We start from the raw sequence: 13,795 nt of genomic DNA, 5'->3' as shown, positions 1-13,795 counted from the left end.
ATACATGTAATTCATTATTAAAACTATATATTTATTTGCCCTTCTCTTTTCACTTTCAGAGAGAACCATGAACCCGAAAGATTGGGTTTGAATGGAATAGCAGAGACGACAGTAGCAATGGAGGTGACATAACCTAGCATAGTAGCTCAATGTGTGCTGATGGTGTCATTTATATTCCAGCTGAATGCAAAACAAAACTCTGTGGATCACAGGGGATTAAAATGGACCTAAACGGACTATCATATCGTATATTAAGTCGATATATAATGTACATTTTGTAAAATTGGGAAAATCACTACCTTGTAAAATAGTTTATTTGTATCATCAATATTATTTCTGTTACTTGAATAGTAGATATTCATCATCATGCTTTTGCACTTGAATTTGCAACTGAATGGATTTAAAAATAATTCTTTAAATGGGATCATGAGCATGAAATGGGATCCTGCATCACTTGTTTTAACTATTTATTTTGCCATGTTTACATTTTGTATCTTGTAAAAAAATAAATCCAACTTTGTGTCTAAAAAAAAAAGTTAAAGATTCATAGCTAGGAAAAATTCTTGTAATTTTTTTCTAAAGGAAATGTAAAGTTTTCACTTGGTTCATTTTGTTTCACAATTTTAGATGGACTTTTTGGTAAATACTTTAGTGGCATTTCACTGTCAAATATGAAGTTCAAGGCAAAATAGTATTTTCTATTACTGTGCAGGGGAAAGGGATGGATCGATACATGCAAATTTAATGTAGTAACCCACTTTTCCATATATTTTGAATGTATATTTCTATTTATAATACCAATTTATAAAAAATAATTACACAGAAAACCTGACTAGTACAAATTATGCATCTAGCACATATTAAACTGTGCAGATATGAAGAAAATTTTCAACTGATTATATTTTATCTGAAGTCTGCATAATTTAACCGGCTTTTAACTGTAACACACCACATAAATGATATTTTACCAGGTATGTATTGCATTATATATCATTGCAATAATTATTGGATGTCTAGATATCGAGCCATCCCAGGTAATGGGGGAGGGGGGAGGGTCATGGCAGATTGTCTTTCAATTTTGGAAAGTTTTCCTGTGGCTACAAGGCAAGTAACGGGTTGGAAAAAGTCTGACTGTAAGCGTTGGACACCTTCGTAGTGTAGTGTTTTAGTGACTTTTTTTATACGGTTCTTGTAAATTAGATATGTGTAGTGGTGTTTCAGAATGTTTGTTTATGCACTAGTTCAGACAACTTTCCCTGTTACTTGTTCTTGATAAGTGAAAACTGCAGGGAAATAAAAATACATATCAAAACATGGGCATCTTGCATACGTGTTTATTTCACAACATGGAGAACAGTTTGCAACTTTTGGAAACCAGTAGTTATCAAACTGAGACACCAGCAATTTGGCATGTATAGGTTCAGCACCATCTCAATAGAACGAGGACTCTAGAAGCTTCTGCAGGCATGTAACCTGCTGGATCAGGAAGTGTGTGTTCAAAAACTTGATGGATGGAATTGGATGTTTGCATCCAGCACTCGGGCTGCCTGTGTGATTCCCAGCATTGAGACGGGTACTTTGTAAACATCACGGAACAGAGTGACACTGCTTTCTATGTGACGAGCGCTAGGCATGTACAGAACTCTATGAGCAGCACATGGTGTATCTGTCAGTTTCTGGACTGGGGCTTGAAACTGTTTAAAAAATTTGAGTTTTCCTTCATTTGTACTTGATGTACATTAGTGCATATTGCACATATAATCGCTACCTCATAGCTGTAATTTATGCTGTACATGCTTTTGCATAATTATCTGAATGGAAATTTACTATTTGATTATGTAAGTGGCAAAGGAATCATAATGATGCTTCACTAATTTTAATCTATCTTCGTCAAGTTATATTTTTGAAGTGAGTCTGAACATATTTAAAGTGAAGAGAAACATGAATTTGGCTTCTTTAGGTTCAATATAATTTTATTATTTTTATGTTGTGCCTCTTTTACAAGGATAAATCGTGTGTATACCATGTTATTAATACTTCCATTGGTCGTTATTATATAAAAATCTATACCTCTTTTAAAGTAAAATGGATTGAGCCTTTTTGCTTTTTGGCTATCAGGGTTTTCCAAAGATTAAAAAAGTAGCCAGAGAATATTAGCTAGTGAATTTTTTGCTCCATGAAGTCAAAGAGTTAATGATTGCATTTGCATACCAGTCTAGTATGTTTTAACACTATCCATTTGCTCAGAAAACACATTCTAGGTAACTATTTCTCAGTCACCTTTCTTTAAAAAGGTTGAGAGCCATATATGTGAAGTGAAGCAAAGCTACACAGCATGCATTGGATGGAAAAAGTCAAAGACACTTGGATATTCTTTACCTACTTACCCATGATCTGATTTGAATCAATAAAAATAATTTACTAATAGCAAATGCTACAAGCCTGCCGACACATAGTTGTGTCTTTGGCCCTTGATATATCTAACTTTGTAATATTTTCATAAGACAAGTTTTGTTATAAAATATGTGACACCTTTGAAAAACTGAGGAATCTGCAGAAGTGACTTTGAACTATTGGGTTGTATAGAGAAGTAACGACCCAACATAACAGTTGTAAATTAATGCTGCAGTAGATTAACGTGGGATAAGCTCTATTTGTTTCACATTTTTTTGCATCCTGCTCTAATCTACAGACATTGGGCAGCACACAACAGAGACTAAACAAAGAAATCCCCTAGAAAATTTAATCCTTGTTAAAAGTACAGTGGAATAGTATTGTTTTAATAGCTGTGTGAAATACTACAAAGGAAGAGGCTGCTAAAATTTCCAGAGGCAATGAGTTCCAAAGTACAGGGTCAGAACAGAAAAAGGCTGCCTGCTGCCTGGTCCAGGTCCATCTTACCTAGTGGGAAAACTCTTTTAATATTCTCATCTTTTTGCAGGATGGACACATTCAACCTTGACAAATGACATCTGATCCTACATCCCCCCCCCAGTTCTGAATCAGTGTTTTGAAAGCCCAGCTGGTAGCCCTGAAGCAACCTTAGCAGTAGTGTTATTTTTACTATGGTAGGATTGGACCAGCTGCAGCTTCTAAGTAATCTATGATAAATGGTAAAGCATTTACAGCATTCCAATTCAGTGTTGGGTCGAAATATGGGTTACATTGGCCAGGTAGGATTGTAATTGGCATGCCAGGCAAAGCTTGACAAAAGCCCCATAGCCTCCACCTGTTGCTTAAGTAATACCTACAAGTCAAGATCATGAACCAACCCCTATTCTGTCCTATCCAGTAACTTTCCTGGATGTGTATTGCTAAAAAACATGGTCTTGGATTCAGTCTAACATCGTTTTGCTCCATTCAAACCCTGATAGAAGCCAGACACCAAGCTTTCTAGGGCATCCTTGCTCTGGCCCGACCTCTCCTAGGGCAGTGGTGGCGAACCTATGGCACGGGTGCCAGAGGCGGCACTCAGAGCCCTCTCTGTGGGCATGCGCGCCGTCGCCCCAGTCCTAGGCCTTCAGCTGGGTTTTATAAAACCTTTTCGCTTTAGGCCTCCACCGCTGTGTACAAAAAAAAAAGGTTCAATCAATCAGTCAATTTCAACTTCTCACGGGGAAAAAAAAAGTTCTTGCAAAGTTGGAATTGATTGATTGAACTTTTTAGTCCCACCCAGTCTGCTGTTACCACCATAGCCACGCCCACCCGGCACCTGACGATGCATAAGTGAGTTTTGAATTGCAGTTTGGGCACTCGGTCTCTAAAAGGTTCGCCATCACTGTCTTAGGGCCTTAGATGTTAAATAGCTTGGGAAAGAGAACTGAACTCCCAGGTACCCTGAATTGAAAGAATTGCTGGGTCAAGCGTTGTCATAATTACTGACTGGAATGACCTCAGGTGCTGAAACTTGAAGCAGTGTTTCTGACTCCCCAGCCTTGTATGCAGCCTGGCAAGATACCACAAGCCAATAGTATCAAATGCCACAGAGAGATCTTACAGGAGCAGTGAGGTGCACTTTCCCATCGCAGATCCAGATGAGAGTCATCCACCAGGGGAATCAATGCTATTTTTGTCTAACGAGAGATAATTCGTTTCTTGGATTATCTGTAGCTAAGCCACCAGGAAAAATTGGGCACCAAGCAGAAATGGTTAAAAATAGCCGTTCCACAGAGGGCTTCTTCCAGAGAAGATATACAGCCTCTTCTTTTAAGAAAGTGGCATGATTCTCTTTTAAGAATTTGAAATTTTCCCAAGCCAATCACCCCGCACTCTGCCTGGCTGTCCAAGGAAGGCACTGAGGACACTTCCTTAAAGTGCACAGGTGGCAGAGTTTGCACCACAGAGGATCTGAGCCTATTCTCAAGCTCAAACAAGCCCCAGATAACAATACAAGATCTTTGCTTTGCTCAACACAGTGGATTCTGTCCACTGGCATCTAGCCCAGAGTGGGTATCGGCTACATTATTCACCAAAAATCTTTAAAAATAATTTGGCACACCAACAGTACCTTATCTCACTCTTGCTAAATGAGTCCAGGTCATTGAACAGGCCTGTCTGGTGGGACTTCATGGATGTAATAAGTGCAGGAAAATTAATGCTTCACTGTTCATCACCATGTATATCTTTATATCTTAAAACTCAACACAAGAAGACTGAATGGAGTCAAGCATTTGCTCACGTATCTTCCAGTTTTTATGTCAGCATGCTGTGTATCTAATGCTTATGTCTTTCTGACATCTGAGACACACACACAAATGGATGCACACACACCTTGCAAGAAGTACTTTTGTTTAGTTAACAAGTCACATTTAATTCCTGGTGATTATGTGGACACATGCTTATCAAATTGTCCTGACTTAATAATACAAGAGTTCTTCCACATTTGATTCCATCCATCCACCCTATTTTTCATCTCCTTTTCTAAATCTTTCCAAATAGAACCATTTATTTTTAGAATTAATCATTTTAGCATAGCTGCTTTAATACAGCAGTATCACAACTCTATAAAGCAATGGTGGCGAACCTATGGTACGGGTGCCAGAGGCGGCACTCAGAGCCCTCTCTGTGGGCACGCGCGCCGTCGCCCCAGTCCTAGGCCTTCAGCTGGGTTTTATAAAACCTTTTCGCTTTAGACCTCCGCCGCCGTGTGCAAAAAAAAAAAAAGGTTCAATCAATCAGTCAATTTCAACTTCTTGCGGGAAAAAAAAAGATCTTGCAAAGTTGGAATTGATTGAACTTTTTAGTCCCACCCAGTCTGCCGTTACCACTGCAGCCACGCCCACCCAATGGGCCACACCCCCACAATGGGCCACACCCACCCGGCACCCGACGATGCATAAGTGGGTTTTGGGTTGCAGTTTGGGCACTCGGTCTCTAAAAGGTTCGCCATCACTGCTATAAAGGATCACTGCAATAAAAATGTTTTTTATGAACCTGGAAGTTGTGCTTCCAAAATTTTAGTTGATTAATACAAATTAATATAGTTTCAATAATTATTAGTAAACATCAATTAATAAACACTTTTACTTAATCTAAAAATATCTTGCCTCATCTTCAACATGCCATGTAGCTCCAAATATTTTTAAAAAATACTTAGATATGGATTGCAATTTAGAAACAGTCTATAAGTTAAAAATCTAGGAAATCCCTGAGTACAAACCATTATTTTTGGAAAATCTTATTTTGCATTTGGCCTCAAGTGATTACAGTAGGAAATATTGTGAGTGTGAAATTGCAACAGTTTTTTCCATCTCAAATTTAATGCAGTAAGCAGGTGACAGTTTTGAATAGCTGTGAAGCAAATAATTGAGGAATGAATACAGTATAGCCAATCATGAAGCAGTGTAATATTCTGAGAATTAATTAAGAAATGTACAAATGTCACCAAATTCCAAAATACTTTAAAACAACCTGTACAATGTGATCAGAACAAAGTGTCCTGTTCTTTAGCCGTTATAAATGATCATGGGGAAAATTGGCAACGCAAAACATAAGAGCTTGGCTATTTGCCTTTTAGATTTGACCCAAAACAAACCAAACTCTTAAACACAATCTTATTTACACCCTTAAATAATGTGATAAATACAATCTACAAACTGACATTCAAACAGATGCAGAAACTTATTTATAACACTAATGGACCATTTTATGTAGGAAATCATTCTGGTTTATCTTGACTTTGTTATATGAAATCATACAAACCATGGGTTTGTTTGTTAAACAATTTTCAATAATTTTGCCTTTCAAGGCAGAGGTTATATGATCATACAAGTAGTCCTTGACTTACTACCACAACTGAGCCCAAAATTTGTTGCTAACTGAAACAGTTTTTAAATGACTTTTGCCCAATTTACAACCTTTTTTGCCACAGTTGTTAAATGAATCACTGCCACTAGTTTAGTAGTCTATAGTTCAGGTATGCAGTCCTAAGCTTATTTACCTATGAGCCAGCTCTACTGAACTCATAGACTTTACTTTTAAATAGAACTGAAGATTCTGGCATTTTCATTTTCTTGGCTGGGTCTTTTGTTCAGCTTTTTACTGCAGACACTTTAAAAACAGATTAAATTTCCTCCTCTTAAATTTGGTTTGGTTTGGATGAGGATGGACAGTTTTGAAATTAAAAATCTCTTTTGAATCCCGTTACAATCCAATATGTATAAAACTTCCTTGAAGGCAAATCTTCCTGTGTTCAATGAAGCTTACTCCTAGATACACTATTAGTGAACTATATTCAAAAAACACATTAATCCTTAGTTAGTTGAATTAACCTAATTGCTTGGGTTCCCACAACTTAAGAAACTATAAATTAGCCAGCCTAGACTGTTGTTCCAACTTAGTAGGCTTGATTGAATATCTCTCAAGACTGCAAAAAGATACATTGTTTCTAGTAATTAGTAGACCCCCACACCTCTAGCTCGCTTACCTGTTTTAATTCTATATTCATACATTGTAATAAACCACTGTTTATTTAACCATGATTTATAAAATAATTGGCAGTTCATATAGCATACTAAATCATAAAACATGCTTTACGAGCCATTCATGACTTCATTTTTATGACATGATGAGTCACATATAAACCCTCTTCTGACTTACGCTGTATGAATCCAGCCTCAGGGCAAAAAGTAATAGTTTATATATTTCAACATGGTACATAACAATTCAAGAGATAATTAAAAGATTAGAACACGAAAGACAGCCAATCATTACAAATAATCACACAATAAACTACAATTCCACAAGAACCCATTAAAACTATTTAGTATTAAAATTAATGATACATGGAATCTCATACCCTAGCAAATAGCTGTACAATGAATAATGAAAAATCCATAATGAAAATAATGAAAAATTCATAAACAATAAACATGTTATAGTTTAGATTTCACTTGTTTAGGGCCAGATTTTACAATATCATCCTACCTGTGTGGCCATCTTCTACTGTATTCTGACTGAAATGCATTTTCAACTCTTATTCAAGATGGGATAATTGATTGTTGTCCAAAGAGCCTTAGGATGTTCATTCCATAGTCTAGAAGCAGGTTCTGGAAAACCCCAAGTCACAAGGTCTCAGGGGAAGTAAGTCCCAACCCGAAGCACTTGTGAACCTCCCTGAACCACCTGAATATGTTACATCAAAAAATAAGAGATGATGCAGGATCGGGTCATAAGACCCTTAGAAATAAAACCAACCATTTGAGTGTGTTGCGCCTTTGCTCTTATAGGAAGCCAATGAATGGAATATTTGTCAAGGAAATCTCTCAAATCAATTGCAGCAATATCACTTGCTTTAGGCCAAATTAATAATCTTTTTTTTCTCTCTGATTTTTTTTTGGATTTTTAAGTTAAGGAAATTGGAAGAGCAAGAAGGAACAAGGAGAAAGAATAAGCAAGGCGGACCAAGGAGAGCCAGTTTGGTCTACTATAGGCAGTGCTTTTTTTCTTAAAAAAAAAAAAAAAAAAGGTGCCGGAACTCACACACGTCATACAACCCGCCTTGCCTACCCTACAAGGTTTCATCCAAAAAAAGGTGCCGGAACTCCGTTCTGGGCGTTCTATGAGAAAAAAAGCCCTGACTATAGGGATGTCAAATTGGCAGCACAGGCCACGCCCACCCCAGCTCTGCAAAGGCAAAAACCGTCATGATACATCACATGATGTGATCAAGTTTGACACGCATGGTCTAGGAGTTAAGGCATATATACATACATAATTGTCTTTTCAGGAACTGGAGCCAATGCAGCGGGAGGCTAGAGTAAACCTTTGCTCTCCTTATTTTCTTCCAATATGATGGAATGTTAAAAGGAAAGAAACAAAATGTGGTATACTGGGGAACTTTATTTCATATCTGATCCAGTCTCTCATCTTGATATTCCAGAGGCTACAAGGGAGATTAATCTCAAAGTAATCCTCTCTTGGGTTCAGATGAAACAGGTCTTCCAGAGACAGCTACCAGTAAGTAGCCCAATGGCAAATTTGGAAACAAGGTGTGTCATTAACACATTTCACCTCATTTTATCCACAAAAATGGTCAATGACCTGCCTTAGTAAATTGTAGGCACCTGACCTAAGCTTCCAAATCCTGGTTTGTTTGATTATAGTTAACAGAATACATCACAAGTTGCTCGGTTTAAGCAGCGTGTACTAAGCCAAAAAAAAAAAAAAGTATATCTTACAACCCACATTATAGCAGAAAAGTGAGAAACCCATGTCCAAAGTCAACCCCAACTTGAAGGCACCATTTTAAAAAAAATGGCTGCCGTAATAGGTGTAGCAAGTCATAAAACAACTTATTACTACACGGTAAGGTCCCCATTAACCCTATTTAGTTTTACCTGTCCTGGGGAGCCCATTTCCAAGCAAAGCATTGGAGCATAGTCGCATACTATTTCCCCACCCCACCCCAAGAAATGCCCAGGGTACATTTTGATAAATAAAAAAAAGTTAAGAAGCTAGTGCAGCACACCTATTTTTGATTATTATTTTTGATTATTATTTTTGATTATTATTTTGATTATTTTTAAAAAACAAAAACTATTTTTTTTAAAAAAAACAACAACAAAGAGCACTGGCTCCCAAGAAGTTACCTGCAACTCTGTCCCCAAGGTGCCCCATGGCCCTAGACCAGGGGTAGGCAACCTTGGCTCTTTTATGACTCGTGGACTTCAACTCCCAGAATTCCTGAGCCAGCTGTGCTGGCTCAGGAATTCTGGGAGTTGAAGTCCACGAGTCATAAAAGAGCCAAGGTTGCCTACCCCTGCCCTAGACCAAGGAACAAACTCCGTTGGCTCCTCAAGTCTCACCCTGCGTTTTCTCCTCCTATTTTAAAGCCCCTTTTTCCTCAGCATCTCAAGACGAGCACCTCCAGCGCCGGGCAAGACGCGCCGCTGCAACGGCCAGCCTCCCTGGCCTCGCCGGCCCGCCCTCTTTTCCCAAGTCCCTACCTGGCGCCTCCCGAACTACAGCTCCCAGGATGCGCCGGTGATTTCTCCCCTCAAGCCAGTGAGCTGGGGGAAGAGTTGATGTAATGCGGTGAAGTCACAAAGCCCTTGGGGATGGGGGAAGAGAGCGAAGGGAGGAGGGGAGGGAGGGAGGAGAGAGAGAGAGAGAGAGATGCAGGATGGTGGCGGCAAGAGCAGAAGCGCCTGCCACGCTACCGCGGCGCTCGGGAGAGGCGTGAGGAGGAGGAGGAGGAGGGGGGAATAGATAAATAAAACCTGGCTTCGTTTAGCACCCCCCCCCCTGCTCGCCCGCAAAGCTTCGAAGCAGCGGCAGGTCTCCGGGCGAGGCTGCTGAAGCGCCGGGACCGCGGCCTCTCCCTATTCTTTTCGCCCAAGAAGTGGCCCCCGGTCCGGAGACGCTCTCTGCCCTTCGCCCAGCCTGGAGATCGTGAGAAGCCGGGAATGCCTCGGCGCCGCCGCCGCTGCTGCTTTTTCCTTCTCCTTCTCCTCCTCTGACCGGGCTCGGCTCCTTCCTTCGGCCCATGCCTCCCCGCCGCTAAAATAACGACAGCCCCCCCCCGCCCGCCTCCTCCTCCAAAGGTGGTGTTGCGTTGTGGTTTTTTTTTATTATTATTATTATTTTTAAAAAACAAAACACTCCCCGAGGTGGGAAGAAAGGTGCCCGCCGCCGCCCCCGCCCAATCCAGCCGCGCGCCCTCGGTCCGCCGCCGACGCCGATCCGCCCCGCTTTCCCGTCGAGATGGCGGACCCAGCCGAATGCAGCATCAAAGTGATGTGCCGGTTCCGACCCCTCAACGAGGCGGAGATCCTGCGCGGGGACAAATTCATCTCTAAATTTAAAGGCGAGGACACGGTGGTCGTCGGGGTAAGTCTCTTTTCCCCCCCTCTCCCCCCCCCCNTTATTATTATTATTATTTTTTAAAAAAACACTCCCCGAGGTGGGAAGAAAGGTGCCCGCCGCCGCCCCCGCCCAATCCAGCCGCGCGCCCTCGGTCCGCCGCCGCCGCCGATCCGCCCCGCTTTCCCGTCGAGATGGCGGACCCAGCCGAATGCAGCATCAAAGTGATGTGCCGGTTCCGACCCCTCAACGAGGCGGAGATCCTGCGCGGGGACAAATTCATCTCTAAATTTAAAGGCGAGGACACGGTGGTCGTCGGGGTAAGTCTCTTTCCCCCCCTCTCCCCCCCCCTTTCCGGGCGCTTTTTTGGCGTTTGCTTTTATAGCAGTTGCGTTTTGTTTTTTCTTTGCTCGGCTCCGAACTCTCTTCTTTCGGGCAGGCTGCGGGGAGACCTGGCGAATTTGTCTCTCTCCCCCCCCCGTCACCTCCAAGTCCCTTTAGGTTTACTCCGGGCCCCCCTGAATGGCGTGCCGCTGCACCGCATTGTACTCCCTCCTCCGTCCATTGTTCCCAACATTAGCTGCTCTAGTGTCTGTGTGTGTGTGTGTGTGTGTGTGAATGTCGGTTGGAAGTTCTCCAAGACTTCTTTCACCTTGAGCGCCAAATTTGGCTAAGAGAAGGATTGGGGGGGGGGAAAAGGAAACTCTCTGTACTGCCTGCTTTACCCCCCCCCCCCGTCCCAACCCCAAACTTGGAAATTGGGTTAAACTCACAAAGGACAAGAACTCTGTTTTTTTCCATAGCAGACATGAAAAGCTTTGGATAAGAAGTGGGTCTACGTGGCAGGTGTTTCTAAAAACGAATGGGTTTTGTGGTGCGGTGTGAAATAACTTGGGGGTTTCGGATGGGTGCAAAGTTTCCTTGTTTTGGTGTGAGCGTGGGTCCAGACTAAGACGGTCACAAAGAGTCGTGTGGTGCAAAGAATAATCTTTATTGGGGCCCCAGTATTTGTAGTCTAGCAACCACGCTGGGAGACGCTCAAAGTATTCTTGGTTTGGTGGAGCTGGATATCGGTGGGGGAATGGGTCACATGAAATGCAAGTTTTTAATGTTAATCTCATTTGCACCTTTTACTGAATTATTTAAGGTTTCAGTAAAGTCCAGAATGAGTTCCACTGAAACTCAGCTTATTTATGAGTAGACATAGCTTGGATTGCATTGGTAAACAGCAGGGTGAAGGCTAGTGCATGGGCAAAGTATATTCTACACCTGCCTGATTTGGATGGCTTCTGCAGGGGGGAATCTTCCTTGAAAGGTGCTCCAGAGCTGAATTTCCTGCTTTCATAACTGCAGCAAAAGCAACGGTGGGGAACTGAACGGAGTCAGCCTCAATTGACTCTTTCATCTGCCTTCCCTCATTGCTACTGCAGTCTTCCAATCCTGAGCATTGATCAAGCTGATGTCATCTGGATCACTGGGCATGCTCATTTGCTTGTTCCCTGACGTATTTGATGGATTGGCAGGTGGAGAGAAATTGCTAAGCAAATTACAAGAGGGTAGAATAATTCCCTCCTTCTCACCTTCATATCCACCCTTCTGCCATTTCAGCTTGATCTGGTGGCTTGTGTCGGATCAGCACTAACTTCAGTTAAAAGCCTGCCAAGCTGCAGTCTCTGCAGATAAAAGCAGGATGTATATACTCTATCCAGTGATAGTCTTTAGTTGTCTGCTGTGTTCATTTCCTTGTCTTGCAGTACAATCAATGGAGAATCTCCTTCTCTTAGGAAAAGTTCCACTTCTTATCAGCTCACGTAATTTGGATTAACAGCCTTGGCTAATAGCGTTAATTTGTCTGAAATATGCTGGAGGAACTTGCTTTTGGTTTTTAATTTTATTTGTTAGAATTGCCTCCCAATAGGTAAATAATGGGCTTGTTGTGTGAATCATTTAATCTGCTACTACAAATTAATAACAACTATAAGTCTCACTTCAAGTTCGAATGAGATGATTAGTAATGGAAAGATTACTTTTTGGAAACTTGTTTTGTCTTCTTGGTAATGCATAGTTATATGTGCATAAGGAAATGATTGCTCTCTTAATGTGTTGCGTGCGGTATATGCTAGAGAACCTTTAGATTGGTTTCACAATTTCATTTTAACCTGGATGCAGTTTGCTTTTTCTTGAGCCACTAGTAATTGAGAATTTGTAGCCAACATTTAACCTCTCATTTCAAAGGAACTCTATAGACTTAACAATAAACCACAATGGTATTTATTTATTTTTACTTATTATTAAAACTCTTTGCCACCCATCTCACAGTGGGGCTTCTCTGGTCAGTATTGTGAGGGATAGTTTTAAAATGTGCATTCAGGGGCATCAAAAGTATTAGATATTGTTAAAAGTAATGGCTGCGCCTATCATGCTTAGAGAGTTTTGTAACATTTGGTAAAAACCCAGGGCTGATTTAAACGAAAGGAAAAAAAAAATATCCTTGTCTCCCAAAGTAAAATCTGGAGACATTCACTATAGCTATAAATTTGGGAGACTTTGGGCTAACTGTAACATTTTTTATACAACATGTAATTAAAATGTCTTCACGTGTCATGACAGCTGCCAATTTAGACAGTTTTAACAAAGAACTAAAGAAATGAATGGAAGATAAATTTATCTGTCGCTGGTAAGTTTGATAGCTTGCATGCCTTAACTAACAGTTGCTAGAGTTCATCTGTGAAGGGGGATTTATCACTTTTTCATCCATTCATGAACCCCTGAGACTGATCTGGCTTGCTCTGAGCGAATCTAAATACCTAGGCTTTTGACACAACCGAAGGTTGGTACACTTAAATGGTCTGTTGGATAGTCCTACTGAGTCAGTGATAACGTGTGCAATAAAGTTTTTTGCTGCTAGAGGACAATATTTGTAGCTCAGGCTTGAAATGAGGGGTCCTTGGTGCTCTATGTGCTTGGTTGTTTTGTTGAAGTGCACTGATGATGTTACCTTAGTTTGGATAATGAAATGTCTGCAAGAAAACAACCAAGCTCAGAGAGCACCAAGGACATTCAAAGTATTTTTGCTTAATCTTATGATGTGAAAGCCTAATTCATGTCCCATTGAGGGAGTCCTTTTAAACCATCTGTCCAATTCAAGTGTGGCTTGTTTTTCTCTCAAGTTAGAATATATTTGTTATTTTATATTCTGGTTATCTAGCAAAGAGGTAGATTTCTATTCTTTCTACTAAGCATTTGTTCATCACAACCAGTATAAACATTTGTATTTAACTCTTCATCCCTCTTTAGTTTACAATTAATGATCTTTTCGTCCCATCTGCTATCTACACACAAATTCATAAAGCATAATCTTTTCAGTCCTACTGTCAGCAGGAAGTCCATTAAGGGTTACTAGAAATAAAAACACATTTTAACCTTCATAAAATAAACCAACTTTATGATCCTTTTTATTTTTAACAGTTGTAATCTTTAGTCTGTTCAAATA

At 40.6% G+C, this 13,795-nt stretch overlaps 2 protein-coding genes across 4 annotated transcripts in view; both read left to right on the top strand.

The window, feature by feature from the left end:
• Positions 1-1,464, top strand: part of EPC2 (enhancer of polycomb homolog 2) — a gene marked incomplete at its 5' end in the record, with an annotated part of 30,782 nt that extends 29,318 nt beyond the window's left edge. Inside the window, 1 exon segment of the mRNA XM_015822081.1 lies at positions 60-1,464. Within this exon segment, the coding sequence (XP_015677567.1) occupies positions 60-132 (73 nt within the window).
• A 9,032-nt stretch (positions 1,465-10,496) lies between these two features.
• The window catches only part of KIF5C (kinesin family member 5C), a 91,751-nt gene continuing 88,452 nt past the window's right edge, over positions 10,497-13,795 (top strand). For all 3 annotated transcript variants that reach the window (XM_015822063.1, XM_015822071.1, XM_015822054.1), the window contains exon 1: positions 10,497-10,622. In XM_015822063.1, the coding sequence (XP_015677549.1) occupies positions 10,497-10,622 (126 nt within the window). The remainder of the gene's footprint in view (positions 10,623-13,795) is intronic.

Source organism: Protobothrops mucrosquamatus, unplaced genomic scaffold, assembly GCF_001527695.2.
Source record: "Protobothrops mucrosquamatus isolate PMUCROS unplaced genomic scaffold, P.Mucros_1.0 scaffold_170, whole genome shotgun sequence".
NCBI lineage: Eukaryota > Metazoa > Chordata > Lepidosauria > Squamata > Viperidae > Protobothrops > Protobothrops mucrosquamatus.
Note: the sequence above shows the minus strand (reverse complement) of the source record. Positions and strands in the feature narration are given on the sequence as shown.